At 45.4% G+C, this 15,008-nt stretch overlaps 2 protein-coding genes across 2 annotated transcripts in view; both read right to left on the reverse strand.

The window, feature by feature from the left end:
• Positions 1 to 2,452: 2,452 nt before the first annotated feature.
• On the reverse strand, positions 2,453 to 4,019 carry LOC115398344 (beta-1,3-galactosyltransferase 1-like). Its single transcript, XM_030105057.1, has one exon. The coding sequence runs from the start codon at positions 3,888 to 3,890 to the stop codon at positions 2,934 to 2,936; it is 957 nt and encodes a 318-aa protein (XP_029960917.1). The 5' UTR covers positions 3,891 to 4,019; the 3' UTR covers positions 2,453 to 2,933.
• A 1,313-nt stretch (positions 4,020 to 5,332) lies between these two features.
• The window catches only part of LOC115398090 (tenascin-like), a 34,099-nt gene continuing 24,423 nt past the window's right edge, over positions 5,333 to 15,008 (reverse strand). Inside the window, 12 exon segments of the mRNA XM_030104731.1 lie at positions 5,333 to 6,940; positions 7,821 to 7,984; positions 8,403 to 8,564; positions 8,739 to 8,835; positions 8,914 to 9,041; positions 9,044 to 9,064; positions 9,824 to 9,956; positions 10,126 to 10,256; positions 10,551 to 10,694; positions 10,810 to 10,929; positions 11,232 to 11,375; positions 13,963 to 14,085. Coding sequence (XP_029960591.1) covers positions 6,830 to 6,940; positions 7,821 to 7,984; positions 8,403 to 8,564; positions 8,739 to 8,835; positions 8,914 to 9,041; positions 9,044 to 9,064; positions 9,824 to 9,956; positions 10,126 to 10,256; positions 10,551 to 10,694; positions 10,810 to 10,929; positions 11,232 to 11,375; positions 13,963 to 14,085 — 1,478 coding nt within the window. The 3' untranslated portion in view covers positions 5,333 to 6,829.

The raw sequence follows: 15,008 nt of genomic DNA on the forward strand, positions 1-15,008 counted from the left end.
CAAAGATTTAGACGTCAACAAAAAAATCCAGTTTCAATTTAACTGTTCCAATGTGATTCAGTTCCAACTGAATTTCAAAGAAAAACTAAACCAGACATATACATCCATTAAGATTAATTTTTATTTGTTCAGCACTGGATTCCAGCAGATTGAATTTAAATCAGTCACATCAGGAGAGAATATAATCAACCGCAGCATCAAAACAAAGAGAAAACAAGACTTCCTGTTTGAGAACAGAAAGCTTTTCAACAACAACAAAAAAACATTTCTCAGAGTAAAAATCATTGAGGCATTTTTGGTGAAAAAGGTCAGTAGAAACACAGAACATGCATAAAGAGGCACAGCAGCTCGATCCTGATGAAGAAACCTGCAGAGTAACGTCTCTTTAAAGGTCCTGAACCTCAAGCAAGACCATGATCATATCCTCCGGACTATAAGCCACACTTCATTTTTATTAAACACACGGTGAATACATCTGTGATCAGTAGATGTCACTGTGTGTCAACTGGAGGCTGCTACAGGACCACAGGGGAAAAAATACCATTTGACTATCAATATCTGCTAACAGCTAGGATAGCTGGACTGGCTTGCGATGGAGCTCATAAACTCCACTTTTCCTCAAATGTCTTAAAGGTACAGTACGTAAAGTTTCAGTGCAGCCATGTTTGTTCACTAGGAGGCAGTGAAGAGTCACAGTGAGAGCTTAGTCTGGTACTGCCAGTTTTGTTTTTTCCTGCTGTCAGATTGCCTCTGTTCCAGACCGGCTGCATGAAACTAACTCAACACATCAGCTACTGGTACAAAGCGGTATTGCAATGTTGGCCCATGTGTGGCTAGTTAGGAGACACTTCTGTTATTATGAACATCTAGTTATTTAAAGGTGCTTTTGCATGCTTCAGACTAAAAATGTAAAAATTTTTAAACTGTATTTTTTTCCTCCCTATGCAGGATAAAAAAACAGGCAAGTACTTCATAATTCTAGATTCAGGACTGCATGCAGTATATTCCCTAACCTCTACAACACAGACACGAACCCGCTGCACTTTAGAAATGAAGATATCTTGAAGTTCTTGCATGAGGGTCAGGGGATTGTGGGTAACGGAGAGCCTCCGACCCATCAGGCACAAATTGAACAAGCTTTATAGAGTCTTTGGTACAAAACTGACTTTCACTGATCGGTGAAACGGTAGAAGAAACTAGGTGTTCCTTTAACATTAGCTTTTGCAGAAGTGCTAGCCTAAAAATGCTAATATTGCACAAATGCTTTCTCCTGCAGGTGGGCACACTTAAGTGTTGCTCTGGAGCTGCAGCCACTAACTCACTCATAACAGGGTTTCCCAACCCTGGTCCTCGGGGAACACTATCCTGCATGTTTTGGATGTTTCCCTCTTCTAACACACCTGATTCAAAGGACCAGCTCGTCATCAAGCTCTGCAGAAGTCTGATCACAATCCTGATCATTTGGATCAGGTGTGTTGGAAGAGGGAAACATTCAAAAACATGCAGGATAGTGTTCCCCGAGGACCAGGGTTGGGAAACACTGCTCTATAAGTTGCACAAACACCAAAAAATAATCTTTACATGTCTAGAAAGCTGCAACATGGTAAATTGCTGAGTGCGTCGCCTCTGATTTAAACTTCAGCTCAGGTAATTGTAACCTCTTGACATTTTCTCCATTTTAAGCGGCAAGTAAAACATCAAAGCTAAATTTCCACCATTTGTTGGGTTCAGGGCACCGGTAAGGGCGCCACCTGCAGGTAAGAAACTAACAAATACGCAAACTTTGGCAAAAAAAAAAAACCATTCTTTCTGTATCTATAGATATTAAGGCAACATGTTTACACAAGTGAGAGGCCGTACTGTGTTTCTTTAGATCAGACAGTTCGGCCTGTTTAGCAGATGCTGCTGAAAAACTTGGCAAAAAAATGATTTCAGTCAGTTTCATGACAGTATTTTTAAATCTTTTTAGTGCTGACTGAAGAAACGTCAAACTTAGCATTTACTTAAATTCCCTGATGTTCAGTGAAACGTTTCTCGTAATGTAGTGATAGATGAGATTTCAATCCCTATTAAATGTGATTTTGCTGACATATTAGGCTTTACATTTTTTCAACATAAATCAATACAATGAACTAAAAAACACAAAAAATCAAAATAATTTAAACCACTTCCCATTACAGCTTTGATTCTACCATCAATTCATATTAGAAGTTTGCATAATCATATAAACGTGGAAACAAGGCATCTTTAACTTTTTTGGTTCATATATAAATAAAAAACAATGGCACTTTTTGAAAGCTTGAATCACTTGGAGATTAGAGACGCAGTGTATGAGTAAAACCTAACAATCCCTGAAAATCCACCTACTCACACTGTTGGTAGCGTGAATGTGAGTACAGTGATTATCTGAACGTCAGGATTTATTCACGGCTCCTCTGAAGTATCTGCAGAGGCCCGAAAGCAACTCCTGCTCCACACTTTGAAAACCAGCATTCAGGAAATTATAGTTTAATAGAAATTACATTTAAAGCTTATTGTTCTCTGCATGTGTGTGTGTGTTTCCAGCTCATGACCTGGCATGCATGCCAGAGTTTTCTGTCTCTCATATGTTTCCTAATAAACAGATCTCTCTCTCAAAAGGCAGCAGTGTAAATGTGGATTTAATTTCCAACTAGATAAATGAATTTCTCACTAATGAAAAGCCTCTGAATATGTTCCTGGTTGAGGGTTTTTGGTTCATTTATAAATTTAAATAAAGGATTTTTTTCATATGTCATCCTATAGAGTTAGGCACGATTAAGCTTGAACTATTGAATAAGTTTTCCTGACATCATCGTTCTGATGGGACCTGATCCTCGGATCCTTGGACCAGGTCTCTGCAGACCACCTGTGGGTCTGATGGCTTTCATTCCTTCCCTGGGGGGTCTGGGCTGTCAGCAGCTGCTGTAGCCTGTGGAGAAATCTTTCCAGACCTCCTGCAGCTCCGTGGGCTCGAACCCGTTGACGATGACCCGCCGGGCGAAGCTGCACCGGTCGTACTCCAGCTTCCGGATCTCGAAGAGGTTCCTGAGGCCCAGCAGGCGCTGGGAGTAGACCGGCCGGACCCCCAGAAGCCGCAAGCACAGCCCCACGTAGACGTCCTCCATGGGGATGGCCCGGACGTACCTGGAGACCCCGGAGATCCTCTGGGCCAGGTCGGCGGAGAAGACGTAGCCGGCCCCGGAGACGTATGGCGGGAAGGCGTCGTCGGGGTACTGCTCCTCGGACAGGAACCACTTGCTGTTGGGGTCCCTCCTGGGCCGGCCGTCCGTGATGACGGACCCGGTGATGAAGCCCCTCCGGGGGTAGCTCCCGAGCAGCTCCAGGAGGTAGAAGATGTTGACGAAGATGTCCGCGTCGACCTTCATGGCGTAGGAGGCGTTGGGGCAGTGGGACGCCACCCAGCTCATCATCATCAGGGTCTTGACGGTCAGGTTGTGGTAACTGTCCACAAAGTCCATCTGGATGATGTCCTCATGCTGCCGGCTCTCCTCCTGGAGCAGGGAGCCCCAGTCCTCACCGGGCCGGACCCCCGTGAAGAACAAGGTGAGGGTGTCCCCACCTGAGGAGCCCCACGTGGCCCGGACCGCCCGCCGCGCCGCAGCGTCCCTGGGCGCCACGGGCACCAGGAGCAGCAGCGCCGGGCTGCGGTCCCTGCAGGCGTGCGGCTGGTCGAGGAGGAGCCGGTAGCTCCGGGGGGATATGAGGCGGTAGTCCTCCGGAGAGAGCGGGCTCGGGAGGGCCGGCTTTTCGCTCTGAGTCCGGGAGCCCAGCAGGACCAGAAGCGGGAGCACGAGCAGCGCCGCGGCCGAAGCAAACTTCACCAACCTCCAGGGGAAAGGTGTCCGCATCGCCGCCGCTCACGAGTCGCTTCTGTCCGGCTAATGCGTCTGGTTCCCGGCACTTACCCACCGCCTCTGCCTCCACCGGCACCATATATCCCCCCGACAGGCTCGACCGGGTCCGGGACGGGACCAGGAAGTGAGCCCACAGCCTGCCACTCCCACAGGAGACCCGAGAGGAGCCGAGAGGAGCCGAGAAGAGCCGAGCGAAGCCCCCGAAAGGAGCCGAAGGGGCACGAGACAGCGCATCGTAGTGATATTATTACTACTACTGCTTCACATGATAATAATAATAATAATAATAATAATAATAATAATATAATAATAATAATAATAATGATGATGATGATAATTACTACCTAGTGATCAGAATTTATACAATTACCTTAAAATGTGTGTTTTCATTATTTATCGCGACTGTCAAACTTCAGTCATTTTAACTTCTCTTCTTTTGATTGAATTAGTTTGCTGCTTCACAGCCTCGTTAATAGAATCCATCGTTAAACAAGCGCTCTCTGGGATCAATAAAGCATTTCAGTTCTATTAATAGTGGAGGGAGTTAAAAAGACAATCTTACACTGAACTGTTTTTGTTTTTAATGTTCACATGGTGAAGAGCTCTGTGCTCAGACTTTCTACAGATATGAGGAGGAGAACAGCATGCACTGGCAAGAAATACAATCAATTATGTTTTCTGCTTTTTTTTCAGGAGCAGTCTTTCGAGATTAACTTGACTCTTTTAAAATGTGTGTTAGTCATCAGAGAGTAACTGAGAAATACTCTCCAGTTGACTGGATCTCAGTGGAAAAAGTGGGTTGTCTGTTTGAATTTGCCTCTGATTTTCTGGCAAATAGATAATGGGGGGATTTTGAAGGGTTGATATAGATCAGTGGCATTTTTTTGCCAGTAATTGTTTGGATTTTCAAAAAATATATACACATTTTGATTACATAAACTCACAACAAAGGAAAAAAAACTTTAAAGTTTAAATTTAAAGTTCATTGTGGCACTATTTTACCTCTTAAAATGAAATGTTGCCCCAGAACTGAAATGAGTTAGATGCCCATGGTATAGAGAGTTGTAGGGGATCAGAACAGACTAAAGTGGTAAATCAAGAGGTAGAAACACGAAATGTTCAGTTTCAGCTTCAGTTGACAGAAAAATACTTTGAGAAATGTTCCTGAAAGTGAAGAAAAAAACCCTTCAACATCCTTTAAAACAAACAGTTTTATTGTAATACAGTTTACAGAGAAACACCTGTTGTTCCCCAGTTATAAACAAATAGAAACAAACTTAATTTACACAGGCATTCTTTAGAAGGTCAGTGGTTTAGTATTCCGCCGGGGCAGGAAGGTGATTGGAGGGGAATTCTTTTTTTTTTTTTCCTTTCTTTTTTTTTTTTCGGGGGGGGGGGGGGGTGGGGGTAGAAACAGTAACTAGTTCTCTAGTTTTGGCCTGTCCGAACACTATTTTCATCAACACCTTACTATGACAACTGGAATTCCACTGGAGTTGGCCTTTTTTCAAAAGTTTCGAGCATCACAATAACATTCTCTTGTTCCACTTATATGTACTGTATTCACATTTTGCAAAAAAAAACAAAATAAAAAATAAAAAAGGAACAGAAAAATTAAAAAAGAAAAGAAATTCACCGCATGTCATTAATATACTGAATAATAGGTCCTGCCTCGGATTCATTAGAGAAACAAATCTTTTCTTTTCAAAAACACACCATGATGCCTTCAGGGGCTCGGGGGACGGTGGGAAATGTGGCCCGTCCGCCCGGACACGAAGGGGGAGACACTTCCATCTTTAAATCCTGGGACGGTGGGGTGAGGTGAGGGGGGATAAAGTGACACAGAGACGAGTTAAGTCACACAAAGACGGAGGAAGAGGCGAGTTAGCGGGAGACTCCGGAGCTGAGTGGTCTCCAGCGTCCAAGGCCCGAAGGCTCGTATGACACCAACCGCTGAAAACACTCGTAGAATCTCCAGTTTGTGGTTATGTTCATTTATCTTTGATGCAGCTCAGACACATGCTTTTAGACTGTGGGAAGAAACTCACACACACAGGGAGAACATGCAAACTTTACAGCAAGTGACTCCAAACGTGGACTTGAACCAGAGACATTCTCACTGTGAGGCGAGAGCTAACCACTGCTCCACCATGCAGTCCTATGCTTGAGAGTGTTTTTCCTCTTAAATAACCAGTGGTGGCCTGGTGGTGCAGTGGTTTGCATTCTACAGTCACAGCGAGAAGATCAGATTCCAGGTTTTCCTTGTGGAGTTTGCATGTTCTCTCTGTGCATGCCAGGATTTCTCTTCAGCCTTTTAAAACTGCCTTGGAAGCAGAAGTGTTTATAATGTGAATGAGACTTTTCTTGTTGTTTTCTGGTGGATCTTGCAGGACGGTTATAACTGATTCTGTTTAAATTAAACTGCAGTGAATTGTAAATCTGTGTTTGGATTTCACATGAACACAAAGGAAAAGTGGAGATTTGGATGTTTGGATTTTCTCATCTTGTTGAACCTTTTTCCCGAGTTCCTCTGATGATCCGGACAATCAACACCGTGAGCGCCCTCATGAGGCGACGGCCGAGAGCCGTGCTCACGCCTCCAGACGAGCGCTGCGACGCAGGGGAAGGGGGGTTGGCGGGCGGTGGGGTGGGGTGAGGTGGGGCAGGTGGGGGTCACAGCCGGCTGTCTTTGGTGCGTGAGCAGGGTCTGTTGGTGGGCTTTGCTTTAAGTCCAGTTTGTAACATGCACACGTCAGTTTACACACTGCTGGCGGGCGGAGGTGGGGCAGAGGGGCGGCGGAGGGGTGGGTGGGGGTCGACTGGAGGCAGCGGGGCTCCTGGCAGTGGCTTTGGTGGGTGAGGAGGTGGAGACAGAGCTGTAGCAGTGTTGTTGTTGTTGTTGTTGTTGTTGTTGTTGTTGTCGTCGTTGTAGTTTATGACCGTTTCCTCCTGCCCTCCAGGTTTCTGAAGTTGGATGGTCGGATCTTCATCTCAGCGAACTCGATGGAGTGTTCGTGTCCTTTCCAGTGGAACCAGTTCACTCCCTGAGGAGGAAACAGAAGAGTGAGGAGGAGCTTCAGACTGGTTCCCTGACACCACAACATCTGGGACATAAAGCACTGTCTCTGTTACACCATCCCAGAAGTTTAGATCGCATCTCATGGTGTTAGAGGATGAACAAAGTTAGTTCAAAGGTAGCTTAGCTAACAGCTGACTGACGCCGGGCTCACCTAACACCCCATCGGATGCTGTCTGTTTTCCTCTTTCCAGCTAGTGGGCAGTTGCAGGAACAGTTCAGTGAATGAGTTATTGGACATCGTGAGTCACTGGTGAGTGAAGGACACTCACGGGTTTTGAACAATTCCTTCATACTCAAATAACACTGGGTGAAATAAGAGATGCGATCGGAATTTCAGGGATGGTGGATATGAGACTAAAACGTGCTGCGTCCTGGACAGAACAGGAAAGGTGGTCACCATGGAGAGTAGATAGACAATAACAAACATGGCGGCTTCCACAATGTCATGACTCCCGGTCCATACTCTCCTGGGACTGAGAGCGACTCGTAGCAGCAAACCAACTTGGATCGTCTGTGAAATGCTAAAATGATATCTTTTCACTTTAATCATGTCACATAATCTGATTGTAAATGTGCAGAACAAATGGTTAAATACCTCTAAATGGTGAACACTCTCCAGTGGTTTGTTCAGTTTTGCCAAATGTTTTAAAAAACACCTGTATTACCATGTTGGATTTTTATTATATTTTGAGCTTTTCAGGTTTTGATTTTGCACTGAAACAGTAAGTTTAGCTTTCAGTTGTAGGTCTTTGCAGTGTTACTCTATCAAACTTCCTTCACTCTAGAGACTTGAAAAGCTGGAAAAAGAAAGACGTCCCGACCCAGAGGACGGATTGCAGCTGTACCTTGCTGTGGCTGTTGTCCCCGTATCGTCCCATCAGGTTGACCCGGTGGCAGTTTTTGTACCAGAACGCTCCCTTGTAGGACAGAGCGCAGTTGGTGACAGCGATGTCGTTGTCGTGGTCGTACGTGGAGAACGGACGGCCGTGGTGGTAGGTCATCGAGTCACCTGCGAACCAGCGCAGCACGCTTAGAGCACTGAAGAGTCACTGAGGTCTATTATGAGGAGTATGGCCAGGAAATGCCGCTTTTTCCTGAAAACTATTAAAATACTTCAAGAGAATACACCTCTCTCCTCTGAATCAGGTTTTTGGTTTTCTATATACATTCAAATTCCTTTGTAGGTAGTTTGTTTGCATTTTGGAATGAAACCTAGAATAAAATGAAATCAGAAGAGGAAGAATTACAGCTGATGTATTAGGAGGGTGATTAGAAGAACCCAGAGCTGATTGAGTTCTGTATTCTGTCTTGTGCGGAATATGTTTGAGAACCACAGTTTGGGATTATTTCACAGTGACCTGAGAAAAGCAGTGAAACAGAGAAATCCATCAACTGATTGTAAGACCTGCGAAGGCCTGAGGCTCTACCTGCCGTCCCGCTGTATCCTCCCACGTGCACCTTGTAGCGAGTTCGAGGCTCAGACACGGAGAACTTGTCATACTGAGCGTAGGCCGCCTCGCCTTTGTCCCGCAGGTCCACTCGCAGCTCGTACTGACCTCCGGCTGTGATCTTATGCAGGTTGGACAGACCTGAGCGAGACCGGGGAAACACTCAGGAACTCTAATGTCAGACCCCGTTTACACGACGTATGTTTCATTGAAACGTCGTGGACACCAAAAAACATTAGAAAACCTTTGGTGTTCATTTGAAAATGTTGCTGTGTAAAAAAAGAATCCCTAATCCGTCAGAGCTCTAAACGTTACCCAGCCAGAACTCGTCGTTCATGTCTCCAAAACCGGCCGTGTAATTCTTCCAGTTTCGGAAAAACTCCAGTCGGCCGCTCTGGCGTCGAAGGAAAACCTGGAAACACAAAGACATGGTTATACATTGAGTATTTTGTGCAGCACTACAGATCGTGCTTCCTGCCTTCAGACTCACAATCCATCCGCCTCCGTCGGTGCTCATGTCGCAGTAGACCTGCAGCGGCTGGCTCTCGTCTCCGCTCACGTAGATGGTGTACAGGCCCGAGGACGTGTCTCCGTTCAGCAGGGCCTGAGAGCAGTCCCTGGGTGTCTGTAGAGGACGCCAGCTGCACCGAACAGACAAACATCACCAAGAGGAGCTCAGACTGGGACCGGTTTGGACAGTTAATCCTGAATGAATGTGAAGTTTCAATCTTTTGGAAGTAATTTTCCAATCAGAAACTATACCGACAGCATCTGGTCTTAGTGTCAGAAAGATTCTAAAACTGTTCCTAAAATAGGTTAAAGGACAAATAAAAAAGAGAACAACAACAGTGGTCTTGGAATAGTTCCCTGTGGAACACCACAAAGTAAAAAAACTGGATTTTAGACCAAATGTAAAGAAAAATAACTATCCATGAGCAGTCTGTTTAGTTCTTTAGTTCTTTGTTTTTAGATTTCACAAAATTCTAAAGATTTAAAGATCTAATGCTGAAGTTAGCTTACTACTTCATAATCCCACTTTCTGCCACAACGGGATGAAGTTCACTCTCAGTCTTCAAAGAATTATTATTATTATTATTGACATTTGTAAATGACCCTTGAGCCATAAAGCTGCTCCTCAGTTTTTGGATTCTTCTTGGAAAAATCTTTTATCAAATGTGTCCTTCAACAGTGAGGAAAAAAAAAAACTATCTACATTATTTAGCACAGTGTTGCTGCTTTAATAACAAAAAATAAGGCTTTTTTTAAAAATAGAGGGCAAATTTTTCTGACTTTGAGGTCTATTTTTGATTTTCGTGAGAATATTTTCAGCCTGCATTGGGTTACATTCGTTATTATTGTGTCAGTCATGTTTGACGGAGCGGCGCTGAGGACGGACTCACTGGTGGTGAAGACGGTGGAGATGACCCGGCTCCTCTTGGGCCCAGCGAGCGCCTGCAGCCTCACAGAGTACTCTGTGGAGGCGCTGAGCTGAGCCATGTTGTACGACACGGCGGTGGGGCTGAGCACCACCTCCTGCAGGACAAACAGCCACAACATCACTCACAAACACACTGAAAGACCTGCCAAATGAAGCTGGAAATGAAAGCAGGAGCTCTCACTCTCTGCACATTCAGTGAAAATCTACAGCTATGATATCAAACTCAGAGTTAAATGGTGTGGACAGGATGGGATCTGGGCTGACCCGGGTCAGGCCGCTGGAGGACTCGTAGGTGAGGATGTATCCGGTGATGTCGGCTCGAGGACGCCTCCAGGTCAGCATGGCGTTCTCCGTTTGGATGTTGCTGGCCGTCAGGTGTTGAGGAGCGTCCACATCTGGAGACAAAGGAATCTCATTTACATCATCAGTGTAATGAGACCCAAGTTGAAATGATTTGCTCTTTTGTGTCACAGATTGGATCTGCTTTAGGAGTATTGTACACAGATATTTAGCACTTGGCACAGTTCTGTTTTTAACTTCTATGTAGAGCAAATTTGAGTATCTTGGAAAAGCACGATACAAAATAAATGTATTATTATTAGTTCCTCAGTTCTCAGGCTGTCATCTGCATCTCTACAGCCTCTCCTCATTGTGACTGAGTGGTGTGGCGGCGTTCACAGGAAACACACCGGTGGTGAACTCGGTGGTGGTGGCGGCGCTCTTGGCCAGATCCCTGACGGCGTACACCTTCACCGTGTAATGAGTCGCAGGCGCCAGAGAGCTCATCTCGTACTCCACCACGTTGCCCGACACGTGCTCCATCACCGACGCCCCTAGAGGGCGACACAGAGACAGAGGTCAGCCAGGGAGCTCAATGACTTTGACCCCACAGAATATTGTGAACGGGAGCTGAAGCAGGCGAAGTTCGCTCCGTCGTGCTTTCCAGACCTGTGTCTGCACTGTAGGTGATGACGTATCCGTCCACGGTGGCGATGGCTGGCTGCCACAGCAGCAGAGCCTCAGTGTCCGTGATGTTGACCGCGGTCAGACCGCGAGGTTTATCCAGAGCTGGAATCAACACACACACAAATCCGTCTAAGTCTAGATATCAGAGCACACATCATGTTTAAAATCTGCATGGTGGTGTCAGTCATCATGGAAACATGATGTGACTGCAAAGCTAAACTGGCCACAATGTATGAAATCTACATTTTGGTCCACAGCATGAGACAAAAAAGCTCCCTGACGCTGAGTTCCAGCAGATTTTCCTCTAAAGCCCCACAGATACTCAACAGCAGGCCGTCCTTTAATAATTTAGTCATTAGTCTGTGAAAACATGCAGAGATCTGAAACATGTTGATTTGAGCTACCTGTGGTGACGCTGTCCGACCCCGGCTCGCTCTCCCTGGAGCCTTTGATGGCCACCACGGTGACCTCGTAGGTGACCCCAGGTGTCAGGTTGGGCAGCACAGTCTGAGAGTCCGAGCCGTCCACCGCCAGCGTCTTGGCGTTTCCTGAGAGGGCCGACAGGTCAAGTCAAGCACCGAGCAAAACTAAACTACACTTTGTTACTTTCTATCTTAAAAATTCTGCACAGAGCTCGATACAACTTATTGCTTTCAGGTTCAACTAAAAAATTACCCAATTAAATCCAACAAAACAACACATTGAGATTTACTATTTGCATATAGATGAACTGTCAGGAGATTACAGGAGATTAGAATCATTTGACTGATTCAGCATTCATTAATCCACATGCCCTGAAATGAGAAAACTTTCAGCAAAGTGGAAAACAAACAAAGAAACAAGACTTTGTTTCAAAGAGGTTTTGGGAAAATCTTACAGATTAAAAGGTAAAGTCAGTTATAATGGTAGAAATCTGCTACAATAATCATGATGAGCAAAGACAAAGAAACCTTTGTACGTTTGGCAGTGATATACTTTGATTGTTCAATTAATATTAAAAATGCTGTCATCAACAAATTAAAAAACTTTATGACTTTTTTAAATTACTAGTAGTAAGTAAGTAAAATTTATTTATATAGCGCTTTTCACAGACGTCGGTCACAAAGTGCTTCACAGAGTAAAAATCACAAAAAATGATTCACAGTACATAAGAACATAGCATATAAACAGTACATGTTACTGCCAAGACAACACTGACTGGGGGTGTAGAAAGCCTTCTGGAACAAAAATGTCTTCAAGAGTTTCTTGAAGGCATCCACAGAGTCCAGGGAGCGCAGGTCCGAGGGAATCTCATTCCAGAGGTGCGGGGCAGTGGATGCAAAAGTCAAAATGTCTGAACTTAGCGATGTTGCGCAGCTGGAAGAAACAGGTTCTTACCAGTAGCCCCGAGTGGTGGTCTAGTGACATGGCATGGTCAAAGATCACCCCAAGGTTCCTGAATTCGGTCTTGGTTGAGGGGCTCAGATCACCAAGGTGCTGCTTAATAGCGGGGATGGCACTGTCTGGGGCAATAATGAGGGTCTCGGTTTATTTCTGACTTTAGTTGGAGGCTGTTGTCTCTGAGCCACTGCTTAATTAGTGATAAGCAGTTTATCAGGGAGCTCAGTTTGTGGGCTTCAGAGGGCTTGAAGGAGCAGACCAGCTGCAGGTCGTCTGCAAATAGGAGGTACGAGACATCGCTGAACTGCTGGATTATCTGACCCAGGGGAAGCAAATACAGAAGGAACAGGAGGGGTCCCAGAACTGAGCCCTGAGGCACGCCATACTGCAGGCTGGCTGGCTCAGACATGGTGTTGTTGGCGGACACACTGAAGCTCCTACCAGTCAGATATGAGGAGAACCATTTGAGCACTGGACCTGACTGGCCAATCAGGTCCTGCAGCCTGTTTATCAGGGTCTGATGGTCAACCGTGTCAAAGGCTGAAGACAGGTCCACTAGGACCAGCACTGTGCACCTCCCCGAGTCGGCAGACTTCAGGATGTCGCTGGACACTTTCAGCAGGGCAGTCTCTGTAGAGTGGTGTTTGTAAAGCCTGACTGAAAAACGTCATAGATGTCATACTCTTGTAAAAAAGATGTGAGCTGTGTCGCCACCACCTTTTCTAACAATTTGGACAAATAGGGGAGTTTAGATGTCGGCCTGTAGTTTTTAAGTTCATGTTGGTCCAAGTTTGGTTTATTAAGTTTTGGCTCTAAGACTGCATACTCGAAGATGGAAGGAAAGACACCAGAAGCGAGCGGCAGGTTGAACATTTTGGTCACCCATGGTCCGATTGTGTCAAAAATATTCACCGTGAGCTTAGATAGTAAAACATCTACAGGACTAGAGGAGGGTTTCGTCTTCCCCATCAGTGCTGAGACGTCTTCAAGGCATACAGGAGTAAAAGCGGACCAGACATGTAGAGGCGGTTCAACACGACCTGGACTGCAAAGGGAAGGTGCTGGGATTTCGTCTTTTATGTCTCTGATGCATATTTGCATACTTGCATATTTATACATTTTCAGTTCAGGTGGTGCTAACATGAAACATTCTGAGCAGCTACTGCCAGTATTGATGTGATTTTTCTCCCACTAACTGCATCTAAAACTGAACCTTCACGGATGTTTACATCTCTTGTCTGCAGCCCACTTCAGTCTGTATTGACCTCTGACTGTTCCCTGTCCTCGTGGTGAAGCTGCTCCATCAACTCTGCAGGACTTCCATTAACTTGCAGTCACATAACAATTTCTTAATTTTTGTTGTTTTTTTTTTTCTTGGAAAAGGCGCCTTGAAGTTATTATGTTGTTATTGGCTTAATATAACTGGAATCCGTTTCATTTCCCTTCTAATTCTCCTAAAGTTTCAGCTCAGCATTCCCTCTGCTGAGGGTGTGTGTCTGCCTGGAGCCAGCAGGGGGCAGCATCAGTCTGTGGCAGCAGTAAAGAGGCTCTGGAGGCTGAACAGCTGCGGCATCACTGAGGATGTGCACACTGTGTAAACTCATTAATGAGCTGTCTTCACACTGTGAAATCAGCTAAATGGAAGAAATCACAGCATTTTGTTTTACAATCTGTCGGCATCACATTTATTTATTATCTCCTTTCTAACGCCTGATGCAGGAGAACGTGTGTGACCTGAGCGGTGAGTGTACTGACCTCCGTGGGCTGGCATGTAGGTGACCCGGTAGCTGTCCACTCGGGCTCTCGGGGTCACCCAGTGGACGGTGGCGGATGTGTCGGTCACATCGGAGAAGCGGATGCCTTTGGGGGAGCCCATGTCTGACCAACACACACACACACACACACACACACAGGACAGAGGCAGGAGAGTGAGTCAGTGTGTGTGTGCAGCAGTGCTTTCTGCAATGGAAACGAAAAGCAGCAGCGGACGAGCAAAGACACACGCAGACTGTTCTTGTAGCTGAAGCAGATCCATCACCCAAAGGAAGAGAGAGCAGGGCAAAAAGGGGGGTCTGGGGAGTGGGGGGTCTGGGGGGGGAGCCTTGGGCCGGAGTCAGAGGCCCTTCCTGGTTAACAGCGAAGCCGCAGTATCTCGCGTGACAGACCTGAGGAGATTAACTCGCCCCTCATTTCATGGACACACAAAAGTGAAACATGCGCCACGCAACCCAAGAAGCAAAGCCGAACCCCTCTGGGAGGACACAGACCACCACTGCCACCCCCCTCCTCCAACTAAAACCACCACAGGCCACCTCTCCTGACAAAGACACACACATGTGGGAGGACAGAGACGCACTACAGAGCACAGAGCTGGAAAAAATAATGAGAGACATAATGATTTAATACTCTTTGATTTAATAAAGTGCTGCAGGTTTTACTGCTAAAACCTCAAAACACTTAAAAAAAAGAAACATATCTTGTGCTTCTTTTTCGTTTCTGAATGTTCTCTGTCATATGTTTTGCTATATGTCAGTTGCACTTCAATGTGTTTCAATTAAGTAGTTTTGGAACCACTTTTCTATTACTGGACTAATATTTGTCATTGTGCTACTTACCTTTTTTGCTATATGTGTTTCTAAACATGTTTGTTGGTAAATAACATCGTTTAAATTTAGTGATGCTTTCTGACTAGTGTTGTTAAAGTCAAATTTTCTCCAGATTTTGAGGAAAAAGGTGAAAGCAATTATTGATCATTGAGGTTTAGTCTCTTCTTCAGGATTGATTTAATCTGCCTTTTCAAC

Source organism: Salarias fasciatus, chromosome 12 (genome assembly GCF_902148845.1).
Source record: "Salarias fasciatus chromosome 12, fSalaFa1.1, whole genome shotgun sequence".
Taxonomy (NCBI): domain Eukaryota; kingdom Metazoa; phylum Chordata; class Actinopteri; order Blenniiformes; family Blenniidae; genus Salarias; species Salarias fasciatus.